At 39.8% G+C, this 27,472-nt stretch overlaps 3 protein-coding genes and 5 non-coding genes across 12 annotated transcripts in view; 2 read left to right on the top strand and 6 right to left on the bottom strand.

The window, feature by feature from the left end:
- eogt (EGF domain-specific O-linked N-acetylglucosamine (GlcNAc) transferase) overlaps window positions 1-9,413 on the bottom strand; it is a 23,262-nt gene extending 13,849 nt beyond the window's left edge. Inside the window, exons 1-11 of one of the 2 annotated variants that reach the window (XM_023427847.2) lie at window positions 9,356-9,413; window positions 7,798-8,050; window positions 7,435-7,532; window positions 7,012-7,120; window positions 6,663-6,757; window positions 6,453-6,557; window positions 4,407-4,513; window positions 3,942-4,045; window positions 3,106-3,198; window positions 2,613-2,684; window positions 1,780-1,866 (exon numbers count right to left, since the gene is read on the bottom strand). In XM_023427847.2, coding sequence (XP_023283615.1) covers window positions 1,780-1,866; window positions 2,613-2,684; window positions 3,106-3,198; window positions 3,942-4,045; window positions 4,407-4,513; window positions 6,453-6,557; window positions 6,663-6,757; window positions 7,012-7,120; window positions 7,435-7,532; window positions 7,798-8,001 — 1,074 coding nt within the window. In that variant the 5' untranslated portion in view covers window positions 8,002-8,050; window positions 9,356-9,413. Of the gene's footprint in view, window positions 1-1,779; window positions 1,867-2,612; window positions 2,685-3,105; window positions 3,199-3,941; window positions 4,046-4,406; window positions 4,514-6,452; window positions 6,558-6,662; window positions 6,758-7,011; window positions 7,121-7,434; window positions 7,533-7,797; window positions 8,978-9,355 lie in introns of those variants that run through there. The other variant, XM_087179778.1, reaches the window with a different exon arrangement.
- Window positions 863-934, bottom strand: trnae-cuc (transfer RNA glutamic acid (anticodon CUC)). Its single transcript has one exon. It is a non-coding gene; the product is annotated as a tRNA-Glu (tRNA).
- On the bottom strand, window positions 5,076-5,148 carry trnar-acg (transfer RNA arginine (anticodon ACG)). Its single transcript has one exon. It is a non-coding gene; the product is annotated as a tRNA-Arg (tRNA).
- Window positions 5,855-5,926, top strand: trnae-cuc (transfer RNA glutamic acid (anticodon CUC)). Its single transcript has one exon. It is a non-coding gene; the product is annotated as a tRNA-Glu (tRNA).
- On the top strand, window positions 6,259-6,330 carry trnae-cuc (transfer RNA glutamic acid (anticodon CUC)). Its single transcript has one exon. It is a non-coding gene; the product is annotated as a tRNA-Glu (tRNA).
- A 532-nt stretch (window positions 9,414-9,945) lies between the features above and the next one.
- tmf1 (TATA element modulatory factor 1) lies at window positions 9,946-20,214 on the bottom strand. The gene is made up of 17 exons (XM_023427970.2): window positions 19,593-20,214; window positions 18,111-19,498; window positions 17,317-17,420; window positions 16,806-16,932; window positions 16,520-16,625; window positions 15,689-15,831; window positions 15,064-15,230; window positions 14,412-14,568; window positions 13,857-13,949; window positions 13,606-13,762; window positions 13,295-13,487; window positions 11,884-11,953; window positions 11,708-11,800; window positions 11,450-11,572; window positions 11,199-11,357; window positions 10,817-10,942; window positions 9,946-10,687 (listed from the first exon to the last, which is right to left on the bottom strand). The coding sequence occupies exons 1-17, from the start codon at window positions 19,726-19,728 to the stop codon at window positions 10,547-10,549; spliced, it is 3,483 nt and encodes a 1,160-aa protein (XP_023283738.1). The 5' UTR covers window positions 19,729-20,214; the 3' UTR covers window positions 9,946-10,546.
- Window positions 12,165-12,237, bottom strand: trnar-acg (transfer RNA arginine (anticodon ACG)). The gene has a single exon. It is a non-coding gene; the product is annotated as a tRNA-Arg (tRNA).
- Window positions 20,215-20,616: 402 nt separating the features above from the next.
- On the bottom strand, window positions 20,617-26,775 carry uba3 (ubiquitin-like modifier activating enzyme 3). Of its 4 annotated transcripts, XM_023427825.2 has the most exons (18): window positions 26,691-26,765; window positions 26,529-26,567; window positions 25,710-25,830; window positions 25,012-25,092; window positions 24,830-24,912; window positions 24,643-24,723; window positions 24,384-24,427; window positions 23,881-23,945; window positions 23,564-23,719; window positions 23,358-23,460; window positions 23,049-23,162; window positions 22,787-22,840; window positions 22,569-22,605; window positions 22,381-22,462; window positions 22,187-22,287; window positions 21,966-22,029; window positions 21,340-21,394; window positions 20,617-21,198 (listed from the first exon to the last, which is right to left on the bottom strand). In XM_023427825.2, exons 1-18 carry the CDS (start codon window positions 26,708-26,710, stop codon window positions 21,110-21,112), a joined length of 1,389 nt encoding a protein of 462 aa, XP_023283593.1. In that variant the 5' UTR covers window positions 26,711-26,765; the 3' UTR covers window positions 20,617-21,109. The 4 variants fall into 4 exon arrangements, with proteins under 4 accessions (XP_023283593.1, XP_023283594.1, XP_087035903.1 ...); XM_023427826.2 differs by lacking the exon at window positions 26,529-26,567 and having other exon boundaries at window positions 26,691-26,775; XM_087179777.1 differs by lacking the exon at window positions 26,691-26,765 and having other exon boundaries at window positions 20,617-21,211; window positions 26,529-26,659.
- Between the last annotated feature and the right edge of the window lie 697 nt (window positions 26,776-27,472).

Here is a 27,472-nt window from a genome sequence, read left to right as displayed (position 1 = left end):
AGCAATGTCCACATCCTAGACAGAGAGGACAGTTGGTTTGAAAGAGGAGTAAAAGAGGCCATCTATGTAAAAGTAGAGAAACCATCCCTCAACAGGGGAGGAGGTCTCAGACACCACCTATCTCCAATTTACAATGCTGCCCTTTCATCCCTTCCCAGGAGATTCAACAATCTAGCCTCTAAGAATAACAACTGTTCACAAGTGGCAAGTGACTCCAACGACCATCGTTATAACACAATAGAGCACTAACGAAGTCGAAACCAACTTTCCACCAACGACAGTCATGCAAACGACTGTCGTTGACACTTGGAGCACAAAAGGGAACCAGTGACATCATCAACCTTGTGAACGCCCACAAGAGGTTAAATACCTGGGTCTCCACACCAGAAAGTAGGACCAGTCCCAGCTTGGTCAGATGCGTACATGAACTGATGAAGCCTCTTGGATGAGAGGTGAAACGTCTTCCCAGACAAATAATCAAGTCCAGTTGTTTTTTCGATTTAAAACTCCTTTAGGATACTATGACCTGGACAAAGGAGAATATGCACAAACCCCTCCCACAAAGACTGACTCAATAGATATTCTGACGAATGTTAAAAGTATGGACACAATGAAATTTTCCACCAGATAGCCAATCGAACTCAAGGCACGGTGGTGATACCTCCAAATCCTAACCAATAATCAAACAAAACTACTCATTGTAAATATGGCCAGGATTAGATTTTGGGTCATGCTAGGGAGATTTTTTGAGTTTTGTCTTTTCTTTGAATCAAGACACACTCAATTTCAGCATATTTTGGCACCTACCTTCATGATATTCGCTTTTATAAATGACCTGCACTATTCAGTAACTAAAGAATCCTTCCCTGACCGGGAATCGAATCCAGGCCGCGGCGGTGAGAGCGCCGAATCCTAGCCACTAGACCATCAGGGAGCTGATATCTAGCAAGATGAGTGTACAGCTGTACTTGGATGAACTCCTATGGGAGTCCTTATATACACTTTGATAGGTTTAAGTTAATTAGCTAAAAAGGACATACAGTTATGTTACTGTTGACCATCTCAATGTAGTGATTTGAACTTGAAAAGAACTGAAACTATAGAGAAAAATCATTCATTTTGTGTTCATACGAAAATGGTTACAGACAAAACCTCCTACAAAGACTGACTCAATAGATATTTTGACGAATGTTAAAGGTATGGACACAATGAAATTTTCCTCCAGATTGGGAATCGAACCTAAGCCACGGTGGTGATACTGCCAAATCCTAACCAATAATCAAACAAAACTTCTCATTGTAAATATGGCCAGGATCAGATTTTGGGTCATGATAGGGAGATTTTTTGAGTTTTGTATTTTCTTTGAATCAAGACACACTCAATTTCAGCATATTTTGGCACCTACCTTCATGATATTCGCTTTTATAAATGACCTGTATTATTCAGTAACTAAAGAGTCCTTCACTAAACGGGAATCAATCCCGGGTCGCGGCGGTGAGAGCGCCGAATCCTAGCCACTAGACCATTAGGGAGCTGATACCTGGTAAGATCAGTGTAGACCTGTACTTGGATGAACTATGAGCTATGGGAATCCTTATATACACTTTGATAGGTTTAAGTTAATTAACAAAAAAGGACATACAGTTATGTTACTGCTGACCATTCCAATACAGTGATTTGACGGTATGCAACAATTAGAATTAATACAGCCTCTTTCAAGAGGTCCCGACATTCATACACATTCATTCATTAGTGTTTCATAAAAGACATTCTTCCCACCTTTGGCCCGTCTTGCAGGATGTTCAGACGATGAAGGACATGCTGGGAGAATGCCCTAAACATTCCTTCACTGTAGCAGTCTGAGATCTGCCATCAGCACACAACAGAAAGTTTCCATTTTAGTCACATATGCAATTTATTTTTCATCCATTCAATTCAAAATATTGTATTAAAATTATTATTTTGTTATAGGTTGTATATCATCATGCTAAAATATTAACAATATTTTTCATTATTATGAAAATTTACTGAGTTAAACATGAATTGAAGGTAAATTGAATCTGGCCACATTTGTGTGCTACCACATTGGACTGGGAGTCTAAGTCTGACAATTGTAAACATATTTCCCAATCTCCCAGGAATAAATATCATATCATATGAGCCTACGCATTACTTAAGTCTGAGAATTTCCCACATGCACTTCTGCAGTGCAGCTCTAAATGTGAGCACATGAATATAAACATGGCATGTGCTGCAGGGGCAATCAAATGCATCAGCTTGAGGCTGACCTATCAATATTTCACACCTCAAGGCAGCAACCACAGGACAGCACATATTTACATGGTATCATCTTAATAGTAATCTCCTTAGAATTATCATTTAAATAAGCACTTGCTGAGCTTTTGAAAAATCACATACATTTTTGATCTGAACTGCATGTTTATGACTAAACAATCACTGTGCATGAATCTATCAAAAAATGTGAGATAAAATGGAGACACAAACAAGGCAGCATTGAAAGTGTTGGACACTACAATTTGTTCAAAGCAAAAAACTTTGTAAAGTACATCCTGTTTGTGGCTACACACATAGATATGTGAGGGGTAACTTACGAGAGGTGTGTTGTAAAAGAGGCCATATCTCATTCTTGGAAGGAGGGAGAAGAAGGCATCTTTGAAACAAACCTAGGAACAAGTATGAATAGAGCAATGAAGGAAGTATACAGCATGGCACAGAAATCTGTTTGCTTGTATGTCATGGTGTAAGACACACACGATGGAATATTGTTGGAAGAATTGCTAATTTCCCATCTGTTCAGTCATACTAACTTCAGCTTTTTATATTTATATTTCAACTAGACCATTGTTGCTGCTTGTGGAAACACCAAACAATATATTTCCTGTGTGCCAGAGGATTCTTCCAGGAAGAAAACAAACCAGTACCAGAGAGCTATAACAGCACTCTTAATTACCTTAATGGATTACTACTGCAAACAACTACTTTTGTTTGGTATTTCTAAACAACCGTAATTAAGTAAGTGATGATTTCAACTCCTCTACAAAGAACGGGCATACAAGGACCACTCAGAGGTGACATTATACCTACTCTTTTCGAGTCATAGGTCTTCAGGTGGATGATGTCATACTCTGAGAAGGCCTTCCAAGTTTCACTGAACAGATCGCCATAACCATAAAAACTCTGGTGAAAAGACATACAAAGAAGGGAACAAATGTTGATTAATGTTACAATTGAAACCTGAACCTTTGAAAGGTTTTCAAACTCTGCCGGTTGTATTTTTCTGAAGTTTTGGTTTTATACAAAGTCTTTTAGCACACAATTATCTGACAGCCTGACCCTGTTTGGTTTGAAGTGCGCAGTTTGCGATGAAAGGTCACTGCTTTCCTCCTCCCTGTCAGTTTTGTCTCCCTCCCTCTTCTTTTTTCTCTCTTTCCTTTTTCCTCTTTACCTCTATGCACAGAGAGGGAACAATGGGCCGGATAGGGCTGCCAGTAAATCATTCCGTTTTTCAACTGGTGTTTCCCATTGATGTCTTCATGAGGCACTCATACTGCTGACTTGTTAAACAAAATCTTGTGTTGTGATCCAAGAACAGATTTGAAACACCTATAATCTAAGCCCAGCCTAAGGATTTGTTCATAAATGGAACTATTTATTTCTTATGTAGCTATAAGATATAAGCAGTCACCAATCCATTTGAGACAGGCCACATGGGAATACCCTGCTTTATGTGTTATTTTGGCAGATAAGTTAAGGTGTAACATGAACATCTGAAACATTTGTCTTCTTTTGCCTCAGTCTGAAAGGGTGACATAAAATGCAGTAAACAAGTACGTCATGCATGAATTGCTGTAATTTCCAGTTTTAATAGCAGGCATATTCCTCTCAATTAGATCAGCTACGTTCAGCTAATAACAACCCACCGTGTCCCACATGACAATGTTGATATCTGTGCTGAAGGAGTTGTTAATGTGCTGGGAGATGTAGAGGTTGACAAAGTCACAGAAATGGTGGTACATGTTGACCCCTATTAGAAAAACACAGTTATTATGTTGTCATTGTCACAAATGAAAACAGAAAATGAGTGATCTGTGAATATCAGTCTGTTTTAGACCTTTTTATTCTCTAAAAAGAATAATAAGCTAGAGACAAGTTTTCAATACATTATTTTTAGAAGCCAGTTTTGGCAGAATCATTGTTAAGTGTGAATCAACTGGAAGGTTGATTCCAGGAAAATCTTAATACAGTGTTTAGCCTCAAACAAGTTAAATGTGTACACATGTACAGAACACATGCGTATCATTTTCTATGAAGGCACAATGACAGTTTAGGTTTTAGCTACTTATTTAGATTTTTTAAACTGAGTCACGTAAATCGTTGTTACTTACCAGCATCCAGTTTCATAAAAATGGTGGGTTTTTCGATGATGATTTCACAGTGTCCATCCTCTATGGGATGAAAGTCCAGCTCTGTGTATGTCTGCAGCTCAGCATACCTACAAAAACAGCACATCACATCAATGTCGTAATATAAATAGAAATGTACAGGTAGCACACCATGGAAACAACAAGCATTACAAAAAAAAGTGATTTGACTTCGAAGAGCATTGGGCTTGGTGAGTGCCCATTTTCCTTTTGGTTCAATGCTATATAGGGTTAGGGTGCTATAGACAGGTCACAGACAGGATTGTTTGAGTAGTTTAGAGTGGTGAGGCAAATCCAGAAGATTAGGAAAGGTCCAGCTGTCAAGTGTATAAGGCTGTGTCAAGACACACAACAGCTTTTTGATACAAGGCTAATGTTGGTCTGAACAGTTTACAGAGTATGGAGGTTGAATAATTACAAATGCAATAATTTACTGTCATTATTAATGTCATGCTATTACAATTAATAATATAACATGTCTTAAAATGACAATAAGACATAATACAACAAATTTCTATATTACATGCATATAATGGGCACTACTTTACACAGACAGTCAAATTTGCTGACTCGGTATATGACTATTGTAGTAACTGCATATAATTCTTTCTACTAATAATGTAAAATGTGAAGCGAGCCAGCCAGGAGTCGAACCTAGAATCTTCTGATCCGTAGTCAGACGCGTTATCCATTGCGCCACTGGCCCACTGCCACAGCACATGGTTTTAACAAAACACAAGCACAAACTCCACCCCCCCCTCCCCACATTTCTGACTGGTCCCGTCTCACCCTCCCCTTTGGGCACTGCATTGTGTTTTCCACTGCTTTAAGATACATGATCAGTGAGGAGGACTACTACTCCTGGTGACAGCCTGTTGTTCTTAGCTCTTATAGCTCGCTCTACATGTTTTTGTGTCTGGAACAGTTGGTCTGACTCAAAGTAAACTTGATGCATGCTGTAAATGCAAGAAAGCCACTAATGCCTAGATTAAAACCTACAAATGCCTGTTCTTTACCAGGGTGGAAAACAATATCAGCAGTACACAGGGGGCCTGCACAGTAAAGTCATACTGAAATGATGTCTTTTCTATCTATTTGCAGTCATGTTTCAGCACTTGCCATTCTCAGTTGAATTCACAAAATCAAGGAAGATAGAGGGGTGTACATGCAGATCATACAGTCCGGACCATTAACAATCTATTTACAAATCAACCTTATATGGACGCATAAACCATGTACATGTAACCTATAGATGGTTGTGATACAATGGAAAAACCGTCACTTATCATTAACTCCCTGGTGGTCTAGTGGCTAGGATTGGCTAATTAACTTAAACCTATCAAAGTGTATATAAGGACTCCCATAGGAATTCATCCAAATAGAGCTGTACACTCATCTTGATATGCATCAGCTCCCTGATGGTCTAGTGGCTAGGATTCGGCGCTCTCACCGCCGCGGCCCGGGTTCGATTCCCGGTCAGGGAACATCCCTTTACTTACTGAATAATATAAGCCGTGAATAAAAGCTTATTACTTGCAGGTAGGTGCCAAAATATGCTGTAAGTGAGTTTTAATTTGAACAAAAGGCTAAATCCAAATAAAAGGTCACTAGCCTTACCAAAAAAATCTGTCCTGACCATATCTGCAATGACAAGTAAGGAATTTGTGAGAATGTTGGGTAGGATTTGGCACTCCCAGCACCGTGGCCTGGTTCGATTCCCGGTCAATGAATATCTGCTTACTTACTGAATAATACAGGCCATGAGTAAAAGCCTGTAATATATAACAAAATCTGTTCAAAAATATTTATTATCAACTCCCTGGTGGTCTAGTGGTTAGGATTTGGCGCTCTCACCGCTGCGGCCGGGGTTCGATTCCCTGTCAGGGAATCACTTTTTGGACTCTTTTAGTAACCATAAACCCATGTTTTCTCAAATTCCCAGGAGATCATGCCATAGTCTTTGGCTAAAGCTCGCAAACTGAGTGTGTGAATGTGTGTGTCCTGCCTCACCAAGACTGCAAGGGGCTCTTGTGCTCTCCCTCGGCAGCAAGCGCTCGTTTGTTCAGTCTGCAATGACCACCAATCTCACCCTTCTGAATGAAGTCCTCCATGTATCTGCAGAATAAAAATGGGTAGGTTCCAAGGCACTTTCTCATCAGAATCAGGGTCATGCTTTTTTGAAGGATATTTGAATTGTATTGTAATTTGAATTGTACTGACCTCTCATGACTTCTGCGTGTCTTCCGCAAGTCCAGATAAAGGTTAGTTGCCTTACAGAATCTAGTGTGGCTACTGCATTTTAATGATGAGTCCCCCTGAAAAATATAAAAAATTTGAACTACTCAGTATTCAAGTACTATTAATAAACTAATAAACTAAAAAACCGGATCTTGGAGTTTGTGAGAGTGGTGTCTATATTATATGCTCTGTATACTACTGCTTTTGAACTGAAAATCATGTCCTAAGAAAATCAAGCCTATTGTCTCCTTAACATTGTGTCTCTTTCTACCTGTTGTTTCTTCCTGTTGACTCAGTAGGCCGTGGGAACTAAGGAAATGAGCAGACTTACTGGCTTGCTGGCCTTGCAGAGTGTTTTGAGCTCAGAGAGACGCTCTTTGACATAGCCAAAATCAGCCTGCTTCCAGAAAAGCTCCTGGGCTGCCTCCAGTGAACGAGTCCTAACAGATCAGAGATTTACTGTAGGCAAATCAGCAAAGCCAAAACCAGAATGGCTCATCAATGATGCATGCTGTAAATGAGCACACTTTTATTCTGGAAAGACAGTTGGAGACAGTGGTACAGTAAATTCAATACCCATGCATAAAAGAGCACTTTTATTTGTGATACTTAAGATTGCTGAGCATCTGACACATCACAGATGGCTGCAGTAAGAATGTGGGAAGTAAATTATGTAAACTGTATTGCATTATACCACTTAGGACAAAAGAGTGAGAACATGAAGTGTGTTAGAATGTGATGTGAGGAGCAGTACCATCCAGAGTCAGCTTTGGTACACACTGGATAGCTAAAGCGCTTCCCTGGATCACAGTTCTTCTCGTAACCCCAACAGGCAAACAAATCCAGTGCATCCTGTTGTAAAAACAAGTGTGAAAATGTGTGTGTGTGTGTGGTGTGAGAGGGAGAGAGAGTGAGAGAGACAACAAGTGAGACAAGAAGCTTTATATAGTGGTGTGACACAATCATAATCTAAATCTTATGGCACTTGACAGTAAAGTTTTTGGAGCTTTCCTTCACAACACAGCAAAACTCAAAGAAACTACTGTAACTAACATGCTGCCATTCTGCACTGAAAAAACATCTGAACAGTGAAAAGTTGACAGAGTGCATATCTTACTTTAAAAGGGCAGAGTGGGTCCAGACTACATTGCTTGGCGACCCTCTTGTTGCTGTAGAGGAAGTAGGGTATGTGCTCCGGTGGCAGGGAGATCCTGCTGAAGTTGAGGAGCGGTGCTGGTGGTTTGTGGTTGGTGTTTGCAGCCTTCTCAGTAGTGACCACAGTGGAAGAAAAAACTATGCCCAGTGCTACCAAGAGCAGCATAGTCAGAATTACATAGACATGTGAGATAGCTGCCTCTCTTCACAGCCCTCTGTGAGAAGGGGTGAGACAGAGATTCAGACTCAGACTAGCACTCTGTAATCTTGGTTAAAAGTCTAACACCACAGTATACAAGCATGTGGGCACAAGCAAGTGTGTGGGAGCATAGTTCCAAGCGGATCTGAGCTCCACATAAGGAGAGGTCCTGTTGCAGGAAGTATTACTGACCTTTTTCCGACTGTTGTCTGAGTAATCACAAATGAGATTGGAGGGGCACATGAAAAGTCCTGGGCTCTTAATAATGTGACCAACACAGCTCCAGGTGGCTAACTCGTTAAAGTCTCAAGCATGAATGTGCTTACAAAGCCTTTAGCCAAAGGCTTTTTTCACTCACAAAAATCGACGACTGATGAACAGTGTGACTTTTGCTGATGCTCTAACCACAATGTGCTGTTTAACAATGGCTCCTGAACAGTTTCACATCTGAAGGATCAGAGATTGATGTTTCTGGATTTACCAAAATAAGTAAACTCTATTCTCTCTATAAAGTCTATTTTGCAGATTTTGGTGACAAAAGCTGGTAAATGTATGGCCAGTCACTAATTACGCATTCTCACGGAATTAACTTAAAGGGAGTAAAGTATCAGTGAAATTAGTCTAACAGTCGGCTGTGGACGTAAAAACTACCGTGCTGCATTAAACTGTCAAATCTCACGAATGTCTCAGAGAGTAAAGCTACGTGTGAATTCACGGCGCTGGCGATGTTCACAAAACTTTATGATGGCATTTGTTGGAACAGGTTTAATTTAAGTGTTAATATAAGGCAGATGGTTGTTTCTGACTTTTTAAAAGCTGTAGAAAATGTGTCCCCTGATTTTATATCCATGTCTTTCGTCGCTAATGAGATCTCAAAGAAGCAAACTTCATTTTAGCCAGCTAATTAGCTTAACTGTGTTATGAGACTATCAAACTTTTAGCTAGCTTAACATTAGTTAGTTTAAGATAACGTTAACGTTGCAACCGACCAGAAACTCAGTGACTGCACAGGCACGTTAGATAAATGTTAAGACTGAGGAGCTGCAAAAGTAATGACGCATTACTTACTATTTTTTAACGGTATAAAGTATATGAAAATCAAATTATTGGAGGCTAATGTGTGAAATATTTACGTATTGGCTAACATGTAGCGTTAGTTCTTGACAAAGCCAAGACCCCTTAACAGTAATTTATGCAGTGCCGATATGGAGCAAAAGAACCGGACAGGAAACAATATTCAACACTTTTGTGGTACAAAAATTTGCACTGGCAATAGTCGTCTATATAAGATTCGTATGAGTTTGTGTGAGAGACGGGTTACCTGTACGCACAGCCTGCTACTCTCCAAACTGAAGCGATGATGTTACCGGTGGTCGCCATAACACCGGAAACCTTATACCGGCATGTCGTGTGCATTAACAGGCACAGGGTGGCGCTGTGTACCACACTCCAGCCTAAATACTGTCAACTAAAGGGTAACATCAAAACAAGAAACAGTATCTATTAATTAGATAATAGGCTGGAGTCAGAAAATAGAAGACAAACTTACCATTAAATGGTAAAATCCAGTATCAAAAAGTTTTACATTTTTACAGATCTAAATCTGATTAAATGTCTGTCCTAAAAAGAAGCACACCTGTTCTTCACAATTTTGGAAGGCAATAGGTTATGTAGTGTATGTTTCACAAACAGTATAAAATGTCAGTTTTAATAAAATGTATGTCTGTCTGACTGTGGGTCAAATATAAGATAAAGATTGGACAACTGTATGGAATTGTTCAGAACATGGAAATTTATTTGAGAAAGTACGTGTATGTAGCATTGAGATAATGTAGTATTTTGTGTGAATGCCATGAAGACGCTGACATTCAATATGGGATTCCAAACAATTTAAAGTACGAATGACAGTAGTTTCACCACCCAAATAAATGTTTATTCATTTACATATTTATATAATTTAAAATCCCATTTTTGGGATTCCAATCACAGACTACTCTCAGGTCTACACCAAATTGTGTGATTTATAAGGAGTTAAGAATACATACATTTCTCTGTACAATTTTTTATATATTTCTTAAACCATTCTGAATATGCCTCAAGAAATAAACAAGGATGACTTTGTATAGTGCAAAAACCTTCAACCTACAGTTATAAACTGTCTATACAATACTATGTCAAAGGTTCAATCATGAGAAATTTTGTCTAAAGCAAAGTTTGTACTAACGCCCAAAGATTTCAAATGGACACCTGAATCACAAACTGTGGCTATCCTTCATACTGATTCTGTAATAATGCAGTGTATGTTATGTGTAATCCCACCACCCCACTTAAATAGAGTATATTATAATTCATTAAAATAAAATAATAGATAAAGATAAATGAATTTTATTTTGACAAAGTGATTAAACTTAAATCTTATGTCCTATCTTTTCTGTGAATGTGTTTCTGGCTAAGATGGCCAAATGATTTGCTTGTGAGTGTCCCAGATGTAACACAGTGCAGTAAAAACGGTTTATTTCTGGTTCTGCAGCAGTTCATCAATCTGGGTTTTGTACATGTTCTTCACATCTTCAAGGTCCAATCTCAGCTCCTCCGCCTCTTCAGCCTTTTCTCCATACATCTGCAGGATGGTGTTGTGCCTTTGCTCCAGATCCTGATATGCACAATCACACAAGTAAGAAGAAGAAACCTCTGCTGACACAGTGCTTCTGAAGAGTTTAATAGTTAGAATAAAACATCTTCTCTGATCTCTGAGACTACACCCAAGATTTATAGCTCTCACCTTGAGCTGAATTTTCAACTTGGGGATCTCCTTCACCTTCTCCTCCATCTCGTCATTTTGATTAGTCAGTCGGACCAGCTCCTCCGCCATCACAGAGCGACTCCTCTCCAGACTAGAGATTTCAAGCTGCAACAGCAGAAGGAAAGAAAAAGGGTTTTGAAAACCACCGGTACATACCATTACTGGCTTTGAGTACAGGAGATGACAATTTTTTTTTCTATCATGTTTTGGAGTTGACACTTTTTTCACTTTTAAATTCTTTTTTTTTTTTTTTTAAATTGTGAGAAAATCCGCAGGCAGGTGTGGCTGACATGCAGCAGAACCATCAAACTTGTGAATACAGTTTTCAGTAGTTTTGTGCAACATTGTTCTGAATTGCTACCTGCAGCTGAGCTATCTCTCCTTCTCTTAGTTTGAGCTGAGACTGGAGGTTCTCTATGATGCTCGACCCCCCAGACAGCCTGGCAGCCTCGTACAGGTTGGTCCCACTCATCGACACAGACATGGTCATGGTGCCCAGTGAGTGGTCTAAAGAGTCATCCTGGGGAAGAATAAAACCAAATAACCTACACAAATCCAAGTGTGTACAAACTCAACTTCATTTCTCGAGTTTAACATTTCCAGAGTGTGTACCTGGGAAAGAATAGGGGTGTGCAGACCAGCATTGTCCACACCACTGATGGAGCTGGAGCGGGACAGGGAGGGTGTGGAAGACGCTGCGGGCTCTCCTACAGAGTGGGTCATAGCCTTCCGCTCCTGATAGGGAATCATTTCACAACTATTAGAAAAAAAAATTAAAACATCTTCCCTGTTTAAATTGAGAACTGCTGACTAAATGAAATAGACTAAAGATAATAGTTGATGAAAATAATTTCTAAAGTCCTCCTAAACCTTTTCCTTGAGTGCCTCTTGTGCCAAGTAGCTTTTCTTCTTCTCTTGCTCCACCTTCATCTTCTCCATTTCTAGCTGATTGGTAAACAGCAGCTGGTAGAAAAAACAAAAATGTGCACATAAAGAAGATGTTTCATAGAGGATAACAACAACAGTAGGAGAGAGCATTATGATACCTTTTCCTTCTTGGCCTCGTCCAGCATTCGACTGTGTTCTCCTCGCAGATTTTCCAATTCAACATGCTCCCTACATTGAGATAAAAAGCAAGACATCACTGCAAACAATCAACAGCATTAAAGATTTAAAACTAACATAATACCTCTCTGACAGGCTTAATCAAATAAAAGCATAACAGTGTAAAACATAGAGACAATTCTCTATTTTTTTCCTCTGTGTCACATGATGTCTGCAAAGTGCACTATATGCAGACACCTATCATAATGAGATAAAAGTGTTCCGAGCCAGCCAGGAGTCGAACCTAGAATCTTCTGATCCGTAGTCAGACGCGTTATCCATTGCGCCACTGGCCCCATGACAACAGATCGCTTTCTCACAAAAGATACTGCTGTCACATACAGCCATGTGCACAAGCATGAGTAGTTCCCCTTGGAGGGGGGAGGGTGGCTCCGCCAACCTCTGCTTCATACTCTGACTCACAAATGGCTTTGTTGTTAACCAAAACACTCTCGTGGAGGCATTAGCATTACAAGGGGAGATGTAGTGAGTAGATGTTTCAGACAACTTCCACAGTCTGAAAAACATTGCCAGTGTTTTCTTCACGTGTCTAAAAACCCCCAGCCATAGCTGTTTGGTACAGGTCTAATGCAGTATTCTTTTGGGCCACAAGTCTTCTCTCACCCTTTCTCTTAACAAAGTAGTGGGACAACAATTGTGACTTTTAAATCCAGGATCACACATAATCAACAGACTGTGGTTTTGTGATCAAGATATGTTACCTTTTTACCACTTAAATTGAATCACTTCATCCTTGAGTCCAAGTAAATGTTTGTGCCAAATTTGAAGAAATTCCCTCAAGGCTTTACTGAGACGAGGCAGACAACGCAGAAACTGCAGGTGGTGGCATTAAAATTACACCAACTGCAGACAAGAACACCACTGTTTTAGAGAAAAACTTGAGAAGACATCAATTCTTCTATTTTCATCATACAGCACTTACTCATACAGCATCCATCTCATCTACAATGCACTCTCAGTGGTATTGTGGGAAGGATTCAGCACTCTCACCACTGCAGTCTGAGTTCAATTCCCAGTCAGGGAAATGTGCTACTTGAAGCTTCTCTGATGCAGCTTGGGAAAACCTGCATTTTTAACCATCCGATGATGCTCTCATTCATCCATACATTGTACAAAATGACTGCAAAGCAAAAAAGCTCCGGACAGCAAAGTTAAATGAATCTCTTGGCTTAAGCTGCTAAACAAGCAACACAACCCATCTATCCCACATTCCACGGTTATACACATAAATACATAGAGAACAGAGAGTATATGTATTGGTGACTGGTTGATGGACGGATATACACTATCACTAAACTCTGTAGGCCTGAGTTTTAAGTTATAATTCATTACCTGCTGCTCTCATCCTCCAGTTTCTCTCTCTTGTTCTTCTCAGCCTCCAGTTTTGCCAGGTGGCGGGCTTTCTCCTGGCGGAGCAAGGAATTCTGGGACTCCAGGGAAGCCAGCTGGGACTTGATGGACAACAGTTCCTCCGTTGCTGAACGCTCCTTCTCCACAGCAACAGCCAGCTGTGCCTGGGCATCAGCTGTTGAAAAGTAAAGGGGATTGAAGGGAGAATAAAAAGAGGTTAAGATTTTTACCTGCTTTGTACGGTACTGTCATGGCGATTGTTTTACACATACAGTTAAACTCCTGCCTCTTACCGAGCCTATCAGAGATGTTCTTCTCCAGTTTTTCCCAGGATGCTGTTTGTCCGCCCAATGAGGCCTGTAAGTTCTCAATCTGTCGCAGAAGGGGCCGTGTTGCCGAGGTAACACTCTGACTGAGCTCTTGGTTCCTCGTCTCTGCCTCCTGGAGCCTCTGTAGAAAATAAAAAATATGGCGTACATCAAACAATTCCTGCCCTGTCGCAATTAGCTTGGCTGGACACAATAGATCAAGCATATGAAGTTACCTGCTGAAGCTCACTGATCTCCTCCCTCAAATAATCTTCTTTCCTTGCCTGCTGTTGCTCAGCCCTCTGCAGAGCCAGTCTCAGGTCAGCCACCTGTGGACAACATTAGAAAGAGTTGATGAGGTAATGTACAGTTAAACTTGGCAGTGAGGAGGTACTTAGCAAGTGCACAAAATTGAGAAATGGCAGAACAATTAATCCAGGCAGTACCAGCTTTGTTTCATTTATGTGTAAATGAAATAATTTATTAATATAAAATATTATTGAAAATTAGTGTGCAAAAAATAAAAAGAAACGTATGCATATGCTGTAAGAAATTCAACTAAGGATCCCTGAGGATGCAGTACCTTCAGCCCCACAGCAAGAAATCAGTTACAAATCATAGCTGCAGTAGTGACTCACATTGGGGATTGAGGTTTACTGACTCTAAACCAAAGCCTGCTGTACATGTTGCATGAACTTGTTCAGTATACAGTTTGCTGTGTCCCTCACGCAGCACTAATCCAGCAAACAAACTGTTCCATGGTGTGTTTCTACATCTTGAGCATGTCTTACCTGGTTGGCCAGGACCTCCTGTTGCATCCTGGCCTCCTCCTGGGCTTTCTCCAGAGCCAGACTCAGCTGCTCTTTGGCCTGCGTTTCCCTGCTCAGAGCTGCTTCTTCAGCCACGCTGGCTCTGCTGGCATTCGCCTTGTGGAGTTCTGCCAGCTCCCTGGCAACAGTTGTTGAAGAAGACCATTAACATCATGACCCTATTACAGTGTAGTCAGCGAGTATATGAACAGTGAAGCATTCTTTACTGCTTTGGCTCTGTACTCCAGCACACTGGATTTGAAATGAAACAATGACTACGGGGTATTTATATAAAATATTATTTAAGAACATGTTAATTTTTCCAACTACTTTCTGTTCCCTTATAACTGGGGAACTATGTACAACAGTGTTAACAATTCCCACACTTCCTACACTACACCCAATGAACCCTCAAAATAAAGGTGGAAGCTAACAATTTATCTTCAGTTTCATTGTTTCCTTTCAAATTCAATAAACTGGAGTGCCACACAATGAATGTGTCACTTTCCAAACACTGTGCTGTATGTATACTCAACCATAGAAGAATATAATAGCCAGCTGGATGGAATATATTTACAGTAAGAGCTGTAGTTCTCAGTATTCAGTATTAACAGCAGGGTGTGGCAGTATTTACTTGTAAGAGTTGTCCAGAGCGGCCTGTAGGCTTCTGTTTTTCTCCTGCAGCTCCTCAGAGTCTGACTGCAGCCTGCTCAGCTCTTTCTCCTGCCGCTCCACCACAGCGTTCAGCTTCTTGATGTTTTCCCTGTGCTGTTTCTCCACCTCCTCCTTCCCATCCAGAACCTAAACATATAAAAAATGGGCAGAATGGTTGCCATAATTATACTAATTGCATTCAATTACAATAATATTTTATCTAATCATGACAGTAATTGAGTCCAACTCTTTGAGGAAAAACAAGTCATGTTTTACACTGGTTCATATGATGAACGACAAAGAAAACACGGTAACAAACAGAGGTAAACAAATAATAAATATGTAGATATACAACATTTAAAGGCCATATATTCTTCAGCTTTCCTGTACTATATACAGGACATCGCAAGGGAACAAGGTGTTTCATCATGTCTTTACTAACAAGTTGAGTATTATCAAGAGATGTTGTTGTTTTTTGACACAGCTTGTGATACACTAAAAACTTTAACTAAATATGACATGATCCAGCACACTACAGCCATCATTATGTTAAACCTGCAAGTCTGCCATAATTCTTCAAATGACCATCAGGACTGAATTCTGACCTGCTGCAGGTGCCTGAGCTCTTCCTCCTGCTCCTTGATTTTCTTCTGCTGCTTGATTATTTTTGTGTCGCTTTCCTTCTCCTTCACACGCAGCTTCTTGATGATGTTGCTGTGCTGCAGCTGCTGCTTGGACAACTTTTCACCTTAAAGTGCGATAAATAAACACCTACTTAGGTAAAGTTATAAACAGATGCTGAGACAAAACTCACCACGTCTGAGCAGTATTTCAGTGGTATAAAGGCTCCAGATATTATTTTAAACATCCACACTCTTCTACATCAAGACTGATGTACGCAGGATGTTTGAGCCCAAGTAAATCATTTGCCATATCTTTGAAATTATGGTTTCCATCCATTAAATCCATTAATCAAACATTTCCAGACAAATCTTCTAGTGCTTAGGGCTGTCCCACCATAAAATACACATCTGTGAAGGATCTCTCTTTTTACACATTTTCAATCACTTTAGAAAACTGCAGCCTTTTTGTGAAACAAAGCTATAAAATGCAAATTGTCCCGCATTTACCAAATAAAAAATAATAACCGAAGTATGCTAGGACACAGTTAATGTGGGCAAGCTCACCTTTTGACAGGTTTATATCCAGGTGGTAAATGCATTTATATTTTTTTGGCAAGCACACTCTTCATTCAACACCTCTTGTGCTACTTGAGCAACTTTTTGTGAAATTGGAGACAGTATAAGCAGCTGCAGTATAATTCAAGTTCGAGTCAACACCTGCCTCTATGTTCACATAGAGTGTGCAGCCTTTTTAGACTGAACAGGTGGCGAGTGGGTTGGTGAGTAATAGTTTGCGCTGTGAATGTATCTTACCCTCTTCCAGTAGACCCCTGATCTGCTCCTCTTTCTCTTTGATGATCTCCATTGTGTCACTGGAGTTCAGCCTTGTAGAGAGCTCTTCTCGCAAGCCCTTTATCTCCTGTAGCACAGAAAAATATCTTTGACACAGAAACTTTGGACATGTTTGATTTTGGATTTGAACATCAAAATATATGGATTTGGGTTCTAATCTAAAACTGCTTTTGTAGCTCTTGGTTTATCAACCTGTTTAATGGGAGATGGAGAAAGTAGAGCCACTGATCACTAATTTGAGAGTTACCTTCTTCGCTATATCTCTCTCTTTGCAGGCCAACTGAGCCTTTCTCTCTGCATCTGCTATGCGCTGGGTGAACTCATCCTTCAGGGACTGAACAGTGGAGCTCTCCTCCTTGAGGCTTATCACTTCACTGGAGGATGAACAGACTAATTAGTGAAAGAGCTCATAGTCAAAATATATACAGCCTCTAGGCCAAGACGATCTGCACAAGTAGATTATTTTAAGCATTCAACAAGCAGAGCTACTTCAAGAAAACACCACAACATTTTGCCAGTATATCTATATTGTAGTTTTAATAATTACATAAGTACATAAAAGGTATTTAATGTGACCATTTAAAGCTTTATAGTAGCTTAGCTGTTTGTTTTTCACATAAAACAACAATAATCATTTTGTAAATGTTTAATCCACAGTGATCTTATGTTGGCAAAGCCTCGCCTGAAGTAAATATCAGCAAGAACATTGGTCAAAACGACTTCCTTATCAAGATCAGCTGCGTGTGGCATATACTCACTCTTTGAGATTGTCACACTCCTCCTCCAGCCCGGCCTTGTCTTTGCTGACTGCTAGCAGCTGAGACTCTCTCTTCTCCAGGCGGCCTGACAGCTCATCAATCACCTGCAACATGTCCACAACATTCCTCATGTTTACAACAGCAGTTGCACAGAAAAGCCTGAAAATATCAAATTTACTCATGAGAAAAGCAGTGAAGCAGTGTTTAAATACACTGTGTGATTTTTACAATTGCCTTGTTCACATAGCCAAACAAATTCTGGGACTTTGCGGGGAATATTTGAGCAAACATAAGTTCTGAATACACTATTTACTAGCAGATATTTTGAAATACATGCCTGTTGAATGGTCTTGGACAACATGGGAAAATTCAGATTAAAGACAATCTCCCTCTGTACAAGGCAAAATCGTGAGTTGAGTTTGAAAGTATTAGTTGTTACATTTTAAATGTTTCTTTGTGATTACTACAGAGTTACAAATTATTAAGTTAATTATCAGGTAATTACTCTTGATCAGATAAACAGCTTTTCTTCAATCCCTCATATTTATTTACCAAGTGCTGCAAAGCTATGTTCTGGAGGTAGGATGTTTTGGAGTTGAACAAAAAGCCTAGTGTAGTCACTGTGATCCACACGGATACATAGAATTTGTAAACTTAAATTTTGCAGAATTTGACATCCCTATGACCAACTACTGCCCGTACTGAAAACACATAAAAGGCATACAATATTTGCATAAAACAAATCTTTACAACTGATTAAACCAGATACATAGGAATTCAATGCAAGTTGTTACCTTTTGAAGCTCCAGTATCTGAACTGTTGAGACACTTTTCATTTCTTCTGTGATTGGAGGAGTGATCTGTTCTTCAGTGTTGGTGGAGGGATCAGATAATGTGACATTAGCCTCAGATTCCTGTTCCTGCTCTATCAACTCTTCAGGTTGCTCACTATTCACAGGTGTCGCACTCCGCCCACTCTCCTCCATCTCATCCAGTGACTGCTCCCTCATTGTTTCAGTGAATGCCTCTTCTTCCTCCTCTCCCTCCTCTCCTACCTTCTCCACCACACCGTCTTCCTGCTTCTGACATACAGCTGACGACACCATTAGAGGAGCCGGACCTGCAGTGACAGACGCTAGTGTCCGACTGCCAGGGATCTCATCATCTGAGTTAACCTCACTGACACTCCGGCTATCCAGTGATTGCACACTGAATGAATCAATGCGTTCAAATGCATCTGAGGAGGAACCGCAGCTCTCCGTGAGTTTGGGGTAGTCCTCCAGGCGGGGGAAATCTCCACAGGTGGAGGCAGTGAGAAGCTGGAAAGAGCCCTGCATTAAGTGAAGGCCAGCCTTACCCTCACCTGTTTCTTGTCTGGAGCTGGCTGAGCTCTCACTCAATACACTCTCATGGTCGAGCACTTCAATGTCACTGGTGGTAGAGGTTCCTGAGGAGAAGGCGCTTACTGGAGGGGAGGGGGTATCATTTTGACGGTCCTCCACCTTTGAATCTTTATGTTCTAGGAGTACTTCTTTAGAGGATGGGGAGGGTGCAGAATCAGAAGGGGTAGAGCTCTTCGGTTCAGATGTGACAGCAGAAGGTTCAGAGGAGTCAGTGGTATCCTGCTCAACCTGGTGTTCTGATGATGTCTGTGATTGCTCTGTTTTTGATTCTGAATTAACTGTTGAGCCAACATTTTTTTTTACGCTACTCAATTTGCTGTCAGGGTTACAATTCAGATCGTTGGAAGAAGAAACAGGAGACACAGGATGCAAGAGGATAGTGTCTTGATAAGGTGCTGCTGGTGAAGGCTCAGACTCCACTGGCTGGCTCTCAGCAACTGTTTGATTCTCATGAATGTTATCAGCAGGTGCTGACTTTTGAGTCTCCACGTCTTTTAGGATCACAGCCTCTTTGTTTTTCTTCTCCTTCTCCTGAGGCCGCCTTTGGGACTTAGCAGGGGGTACAGACACTACCTGGCTTTGGGTGACACCTTGTACATCTACAGGTGACAGAAAGGCACTAAAAAAGTTTTCTGATTCATCCACAACAGTGCGGGTGACAGGAGTAGTGATGGCCTCTGAGGAGGGAGGAGGAGTGGTGGTCTTTTCCTCGGGGGGTGCTTCCCACTGCGTCATCCCCCATCCTCCACTTAATGACAGCTTCCCAGGTAATGTAACATCTGACAACAACAGACAATATTTTTAATCTATGAAGTGGTTGTAGCAGTGATCCAAAATAAGATTATGACAACAGTGTACCACCCCATTACTTACCATCGTAGGGCATCACAGTTGTGTCACCCCATTGGTCCTCCTCTTTGATGTCCAGAACACGGTCGATTGACTTCTGAGCTGTCGTTAACGCTTGTTTAGCGAAGCTGGACAGGTGAGATGCGTTGAACCAACTCATTTTGACTAATAATTTAGCTAGCAACCACCAAATTCAGAAATCGTTACACGGTTCTTGCAAGGAAACTGGCGTTGTCACACAAAGCCCAGTCACTTTATCTGTCCTCTGACATTTTTCGTTGTCAGCTTTAACCTGGTGTGAACAATATTTAGCTATTTCAAGTTTTGTTCTGTCCAGAAAAGCTGTGTTGACAGCTAGCGATCACCTACCTAGCTAGCAAAGCTGTAAGTTAGCCAACGCATAACGCTGGTGTACAGAGACAGCACCAATCCAGATACAGTTACAGTTCGCAAAACCATTTGGCACGTAAAAATTATATAATCTACGCCAGTCACTCATGTAGAAACAGAGACATCTCTCATTCTGCATCAAAAACGCTGCCAGTACTACCAAGGAAAATCCATTCCAAGCCTTTTTCGGCTCACTTGCTCGGCCGTCATCGTTTGTTTTGGTCGCGCTCAACTTGTAGCCCAGCTAGCATTAGCCTGCTCGCCACTTCCTTTCCACGTAGCACCATGACGTCATGATCCGGTATGACTGAGCCTGGAATGCTGGGGAAGTCTGGTCAGCAGAGGGAGATCCTCCAGAACCCCATACGCCTACGTTTTTAAGAGTTTAATTAAATAATAATAATAATAATGATAATAATAATAATATAAAACTATTCTTCACAACTGCAGTGCGTACATAGTATTAGTTCAATATGTTATGCTTGAGGCTTTGCTTTTGTAAGTCAGCCCACACCTTGCAAATTAAATGCTCAGTCTGTGTTGATACATGTAACGGTTTCTAAGTGTATCTCATATAGAAAGGCCTCTCAGTCCATTTATACTGAATATTATTTCACTCTCACAATCACATGGCAGATAAAGAGAACAGAAACAGTGCTATGTAAGAAAAAAAACATTTTATTCCAGTTCACACATCATTATCAGTGTCTCTTCATTGTCACTTCAGTGGTTACTGCAACTAAAAAATGTGTTGGAATAAATAAATATTGAAAATATTGAAAACCAGAACAGAAGTACAGAATAATATTTTCCAAAGTAACCACTGGTTGTCTCTTTGTTTGCACAGAGCACACTTTAAGTTGTAGTGCAGATAACACATTAATGCAGAAATCCCTAACACCTGCAGATGCTGTACCACCAAAACATGACAAGGTGTGAACTATGATTTGGCTTTTCAGTGCAAAACATTAACTTTAGTCAATAAGTACATTAAAACAATAAAATTAGCTAATGTATTATCATTTATACTGTGACTGAATACACTGTAAACTGCTCCAGTTTTTAGGCCATTTTCAACATTCTGCATCCAGTCATAGTTGGCCAAGAAACACAAATGACATCAGCTGGTCGTGGGAGTGCTTGAGTTCGTCCTATGAGGTAAAGCAAAGTCTGAACAACATGGTCTGTGGTGTGGTGACATCAGCTACAGCCAGCTCTTGTCCATCAGTCAGCCCCAGCTCTGGAAAAAAAATCTTCATTACATAACGGAGTCAGAATATTCACAATGCATTCATTCATACATTCATTGTATTCTGACAACTTCAAAGTCTATGCTGTGCCATTTCTAGGAAACATATTCAGTATAAATAAAGTATCTCACCTTTCAGAGTTTTGGAGAGATTTGGTCGAGTCCTCTGTTCAATAGAAGCGACAGACTGTAAAACAAAATACCAAATGAACTTAAGCTCAAACTAAAACTTGTAAGATTGTATAATTTCGTCAGGACACACTAATATTGTTCAATATTAATCGCTTAACCGTTAACCTACAATAAGAATGTTGACCTATCAGTCAAACAGTTAAAATATCCTGGGACATAGGTACCATCTGAGTGGGTATTCACTGCTGGGGGTCTTGCAGTTAACAGACTGTGCACCAGACTAACTCCACAGCATGTTGACATGTTGCTATTGCTGAATAAAAAGTTATTTAATATTTTCCTACACTGGAGAAGCTATTATGCTGGTTATACAGTGCATTCGGTGACGGAGGATTCAACATGTTTTTTGTTTACAAACACTCGTCTATTCTAAATAATCACTTTTAATCTTGTCAGTTAACAGTTAATGATCGGTTAATGAGCGTCAGCTATCTGTCAGGAAAAATAAATAAATTCAAAACGAGCATCCCTTGGACACACCTCACATTACCACGAAAACCTCAGATTTACACTTCAATGAGACTGAACTGAAAACACAAAACAGTGTGAAACCAGAGATTTATTACCTGTAAATATAATGTTTTGTTCTTTCCTTCCACTGTTGCTGTTATAGCAGGTGATTTCATTTGTCTGAAAAAAAAATTATAATTGGTTGTGGAAGGCAATGTATAATACATACCTACAAATCAAACAGCAAGATAACACAGTATGGCCGTAAGCAGAACTTGAGTAGGTTAGTTATACTGTAGTAATTGGTAATAAATTCTAATGAGGTAGGCAAACTTACAGGGAAGCCCTCTCAGTCAGGTAGTCAAGCACTTCCTGGAGTTTGGAAGATGGAGCAAAGTGCAAGTCCAGAGGTACTTGGCTGCAGGCTGAACAGTTTTCCTGCAACAAGAGTGAACATAAACATACTTTATCTAAATGGTGACTTGATCACTGCAGCAAACATGAACTGCCAAATACATTTCAGGGGCAAACCTTCCGTTCTGCCTCAAAAGTGTACGTGTACAGGCCGTCAACATCATTGAAGACCATGTAGTTATTGAGAGGCATATAGGCACTGCAGATGGAAAAGGTAATATCATGAGAAATGGTGAAAGGCATGCGCAGTTTATACAAAAATTTCTTTTGTGCATATGGCTACCAAGCAAAGCCAGCAAACTCACCTTGATGCTATTTTGAAAACCTCGGTTGCGCAAGCAGCTGGGTCAAATAAAGCAGAAACAAGTTTTTTAAAAGTTTTAAACAAAGTTTCTGTTAACAGGAAGTCAGTATGCTCAGTACTGTTTGGAAATAATTAACTCTTATACGGCAGGGCATGAAAATCTTTCACAAAGGTCCAGTCTCTACTAAAATACTCAAGTTTTTACTTTTAGTTACTTACCAGCAATAACAGCATTTGTAGAAGCTACAGCAGGGATTATCCTTTTAACAACACCTGCAACATTCAAACAGGATATAGAAAATATGCTTTACTTACTCAACTCTGCTGATTAGAGTGAACATCCATAAGAAATGTTGGTTGTAATTTTCTCCAACTTTTTTGCACAAAAAGAAAGAATGTTTTACAGACACAGACTAAAATATCAAGTTTCAAAAATGATTTGGACAGAAACAGCTTGCTGTGTTTTATGCAATGTACTCACCCTGGGTTAGTCTGTATGTGACTCCTGTTATGTTGAACTCTGCTGCCCTCTCAAGAGATCTCTGATACACCCACTGAATGTGTTCTGGGTCGTCTCCATCCAGGGCCACACCGTCTAATGCACGCACGCACGCACGCACGCACGCACGCACGCACGCACACACACACACACACACACACACACACACAAAACTAATGTTAACTTTTTTTTGTTCATAGGTCTTACAAGTCAGGTGATACTTAATGTTGATTCTTGATATAACAAAGATTATTCAACAGAAATTATTGGAACCGCAGGCTGATTTCATACCTCCGAAGGGTGTCTCTTTGGGCCACAGCAGCATCCGGACATACTCAATGCAATGTTCAGGCAAACGAGGCATGGAGGCTATTGTACACATGGGGAAGTTGATCTACAAAGACAGGTCTATTTTAGAAAACTGACCAGGGACTGTTTCTGTAAGGTGATTAAGCTGTGGTTTTAAACATTATTTTTACAAAAAAATGTAACCTTACCTGAGGAGGATAAAGCTCAAGGGTGCAGTCGATGCAGGCAGTCATTCCAGGGAGGATGACTCTGGCATTGCCTTTAAAGCCTTCAGTCCCTCCATCAATTAAAGGAATGATGGAACCTGGATCCAAGACACCATCCTCATACACCAGTAAAGAAAGCTGCACAGAAAGACACAGGGGTTGCACAAAACTTCGTTTTTTTGCACAACAACCAACAGCTTTACCATTGATTAATTACAAGCATTACTACATAAAATTCGGCAAATGTAACAAGAAAATTAGGACTGTAACAAAGATTGCAATTAAGATGAGTAGCTTACCAGCATACCATTCATCCACCTCCTGGCAACTACAGAGTCCAGTCCACAGACAATTATGTGGAATTCTAGATGAAAACAGAGAGGGGAATACATTCAAATCTAATGTCTGATAATGATGCAGTCCAACCGGAACGGGTTAGACTGCATCACAAAAATCGTGTGGAACAATATTTCACAATATAAAATCATCAGCATCACAGAACTGAAAAAGGATTCCAATATAATTTAACACATATTGTCTAGCCAGGTGAGCAGTGCTGAGTGGGAATGTATCAGCCACTGTTCTTAAATATAACAGACAAGTGAAGTCTTGTTAAATGCTGAAATGGCTTTTCAGTCTGTCTTTTAGTCTCAGGTTGATTATTATAGTGAAAAGTATTGTCAGTGAATCAAACCTAGAGCCCTGTATTATGAATTGAACCAAAACATAAACTGTCTGTACTGTTACACCCCCATCAACAATTTCCAACAAGTAGGAAATTAAATTTCATAAAAATACTTACGTCTGTAGAATGTTTCATCCAGGTCTTGGATTTTGTTAAAATGTCTGAACATAGCATTAAGGAGAAGTTCACTCAGCAATTTTTTAAATAAAAGTTTATGAATTTTAACAATGCTTCACATACTATGGCAGGGCTACATTGTTCTTTCCATTTGGATTATGAATTATTGATTTGGCATTTTGAACAACTCAATTTTTATCTAGCTTTTAGAATCTTTATTGAACAACTGACACACAATGCATCACTGTCAAAAGGATACGGTACAACACAGCATCCAGGTATTCGGCTGTTAATAAAATCAGCTGCAACATCCGCCTTGGGTCGACCTACATCTTTTGGTCTGGTCAAAATTACACAATAAAAGAAAAATAATTACTTGATTCAAACATGACATTACTTAATAATGCAGGTCATAAATTTTACACAGAATGCATAACAGTACTGACCTGAAAAGGAACTGGCGATTCAGATTGGAAACATCAATGGTGTCCATGTCGACAACATGGATGTTGCGGATGCCTGATAAAGCCTGTACCACAAGAGAAATGAAAACAAGAAAAGTACAAGTTGACCATTCATTAAAACTTACATACAATTTTTTAAATATTCAAAATAATAGTGAGTATACCAGGTCTTTCAGCAGCTCACATCCAAGACCACCAGCACCAATCACCAGGATTCTGCAGGTTTCTAACATAAACTGCAGTGACTGTGGTGAGAGATGATGGACATTACATATTAGAGTAATACAAGATGTCACATGACAGATCAAATGATAAATACTAGAGCCCAACCAATTTATCGGCCAGCCGATTTTATCTGCCAATATCGGCTTATCACAGATATATCAGTATCGGCGCATATATTCGCTAATATGAATACTTCTATTAAGAAGCAATAATGCAGTGGAAATGCACGTGTTAAGTCAAGTTATATACGCAGCAATTTATGTATATTTCATCCTTTGTTTTCATTCATGTTAAATAGAGATAAATATATATTATATATACATATTTGTTTTTAAGTTTTGTATTTATGGCTATTTATTTTTATATTTATTTAATTCCCAGTTAAGTTTACCGTTTCAGTGCACTGATGTCATTTAGGTCATTAAAGTTTATTGTTAAACTGTAAAATATCCTGCTTTCATTACATATCTTTTTCACAAGTGTGTTTATATATATATATATATATAACAGTACTGATATATCGATAACGAATATTTTTACTCCCTAGTATCGGCATCAGCCCCAAAAATCCAATATCGGTCGCACTCTAATAAATACACAATTTGCATCATGGAAGAAGTGTGAATGTAATTATTACCTCTGTGCTTGCTTCAAAGTCAGGATGCGTGAAAGGCCCTGATCTTTCCAGAAACTTTTTGATATGGTTCCATCGCCCATCCCACTCACAGCTGCCTCCATTGCCTCCATCCACCACCATCCTGAAAACAACAATATGTACATTTATGATGTGTCATCAGCAGCATCTCTGACAATCTCAGAGTATTTAATGGTAGATGACATGCATAATACTGTATGGTTTGATGTTACACAAAGTCTACAGATAGCATGCAAAAAATCAAATCAGTCAAGACCTAAACTCAGTACTCTGATTAATGATTAATTTTCACATAGTAACGGTATTTACGGTTTACAGCAGAGCATGCAATAATTTATGAGGTTCAAGAATCTTCTGCTTTCATGCCTGCCCCGTGTAAGCGTCTGCTCTCTAACATATGTGACCCATATGATATAATACGTTTAATCTTTCAATGAAAATGTAGTAAAATTGCATATCTGACAAGTGGGCGTTTGGGACCCTATGACATTTAGGTTTCCAACTCTCTTGCCTGGACAGCTCCCAGTTGGTAGGCTAGGTGAATAGCTAACATGTCAACAGTGAGAACGTACAGTAAATACCTCTAATTTTGAATAGAGGTGAATGATACTATAAAACAATCACTGTACGGACGTGTTAGCAACTCACGCTCAACTAGCCAATAGTTTTGTCCGTAGACTAGCTACTTTAATGTTTTGTTTACAACCAGTATTAGGTTAGCTTCCTCAGCTAGCTAACGTTAACCTTCCTCCTGTCTAGTAACCTCAAACCTTCCGGCAGTTCTACCAATTCATCACTAACTTCTCAGTCAGCTCCACTACTCTCCTTCTTTTCTTCTCCCTAAAAAGAGAGAATAAAAGAAGGTTCATTCATGCTGTGCTTTCGTAGGTTAATGAGATTTGAAAGCATCTTTCGGGCAGTTAATGACTGTGTTTCTTGCTTGTTTCTTCGGCAGCTACTTACGGCTCATCCGTGTCCGCCATGTTTGGCTACTTATCTGCTTTCATTGTCGGAGTTAGCAGTAGTAAATTCAAGTCCTCTTGGCCAGTAAAATCAAAATAGTACCCAGGACAAAGGTAGATTCGGGCACTGGTTTAACAACGGACCACCAGAGCTATTGCAACATACAGTCCCAGGTTACAGGGGATAAAGGGCATATAAACTACTTTAGCTAGCGCCTATACAGTTTAAATTGAGTTACAATATTTCCGAAAGTCATGAACGCAGCATTGTGAACAGTCCACTAAATAAAAGGCGATTACATCAAAGATCCAACAGGTGGCAGCATTTAACTTTTGAGTGCTACGGCCCATGCGATGTAAAGTAGGCCATATATAGTATATATATCAAATATTCATGGTCAAACAGTGTCTTGGCATATTTGTCCAAATGTTGGTTCTTTTTCAAGCAAAATTAATCTGGCCTTTGTAAAAAATGTAGTAGGAGTTGATTCACCAATGGCGAATTTAAATAATTGATTGTGCAAGTAATTAGTCAATAATTGCTTTGCTCTGTATGGCTCAGTCCTATAACTTTAGCAATTATCTATAAAAGCAGTTAACAGTCAAGGAGAGACAGCAGGAGAGGAAATGGCCCATTTGAGTCGAATAAACTTTTTACAAGGACGGGATGAAATTGGCTTGATTGGCCTAGAAAAGAAAACAAACTGTAATTGGATCAATAATTCAATCCATCGATATATTTAGAGTTTTTATCTCTGTGTTATTGTTATGGCATTAATGACT

The sequence above is a fragment of the Seriola lalandi genome, unplaced genomic scaffold, assembly GCF_002814215.2.
Source record: "Seriola lalandi dorsalis isolate HSWRI2012SDOR001 ecotype SW California unplaced genomic scaffold, Sedor1 jcf7180002054864, whole genome shotgun sequence".
Taxonomy (NCBI): Eukaryota; Metazoa; Chordata; class Actinopteri; order Carangiformes; family Carangidae; genus Seriola; species Seriola lalandi.
Note: the sequence above shows the minus strand (reverse complement) of the source record. Positions and strands in the feature narration are given on the sequence as shown.

Coding starts and splice junctions, on each gene's coding strand:
- uba3 (XM_023427823.2), bottom strand. CDS start 26,596: ATGAACCTTCTTTTATTCTCTCTTTTTAGGGAGAAGAAAAGAAGGAGA. Junction 23,946..24,383: donor GGATGAAACATTCTACAGAC/GTAAGTATTTTT, acceptor GTTTTCATCTAG/AATTCCACATAATTGTCTGT. Junction 23,461..23,563: donor TTGAGCTTTATCCTCCTCAG/GTAAGGTTACAT, acceptor CTGTCTTTGTAG/ATCAACTTCCCCATGTGTAC.
- tmf1 (XM_023427970.2), bottom strand. CDS start 19,728: ATGAGTTGGTTCAACGCATCTCACCTGTCCAGCTTCGCTAAACAAGCG. Junction 13,950..14,411: donor AGGAGGTCCTGGCCAACCAG/GTAAGACATGCT, acceptor TGTTGTCCACAG/GTGGCTGACCTGAGACTGGC. Junction 11,358..11,449: donor ACACCCCTATTCTTTCCCAG/GTACACACTCTG, acceptor ATTCTTCCCCAG/GATGACTCTTTAGACCACTC.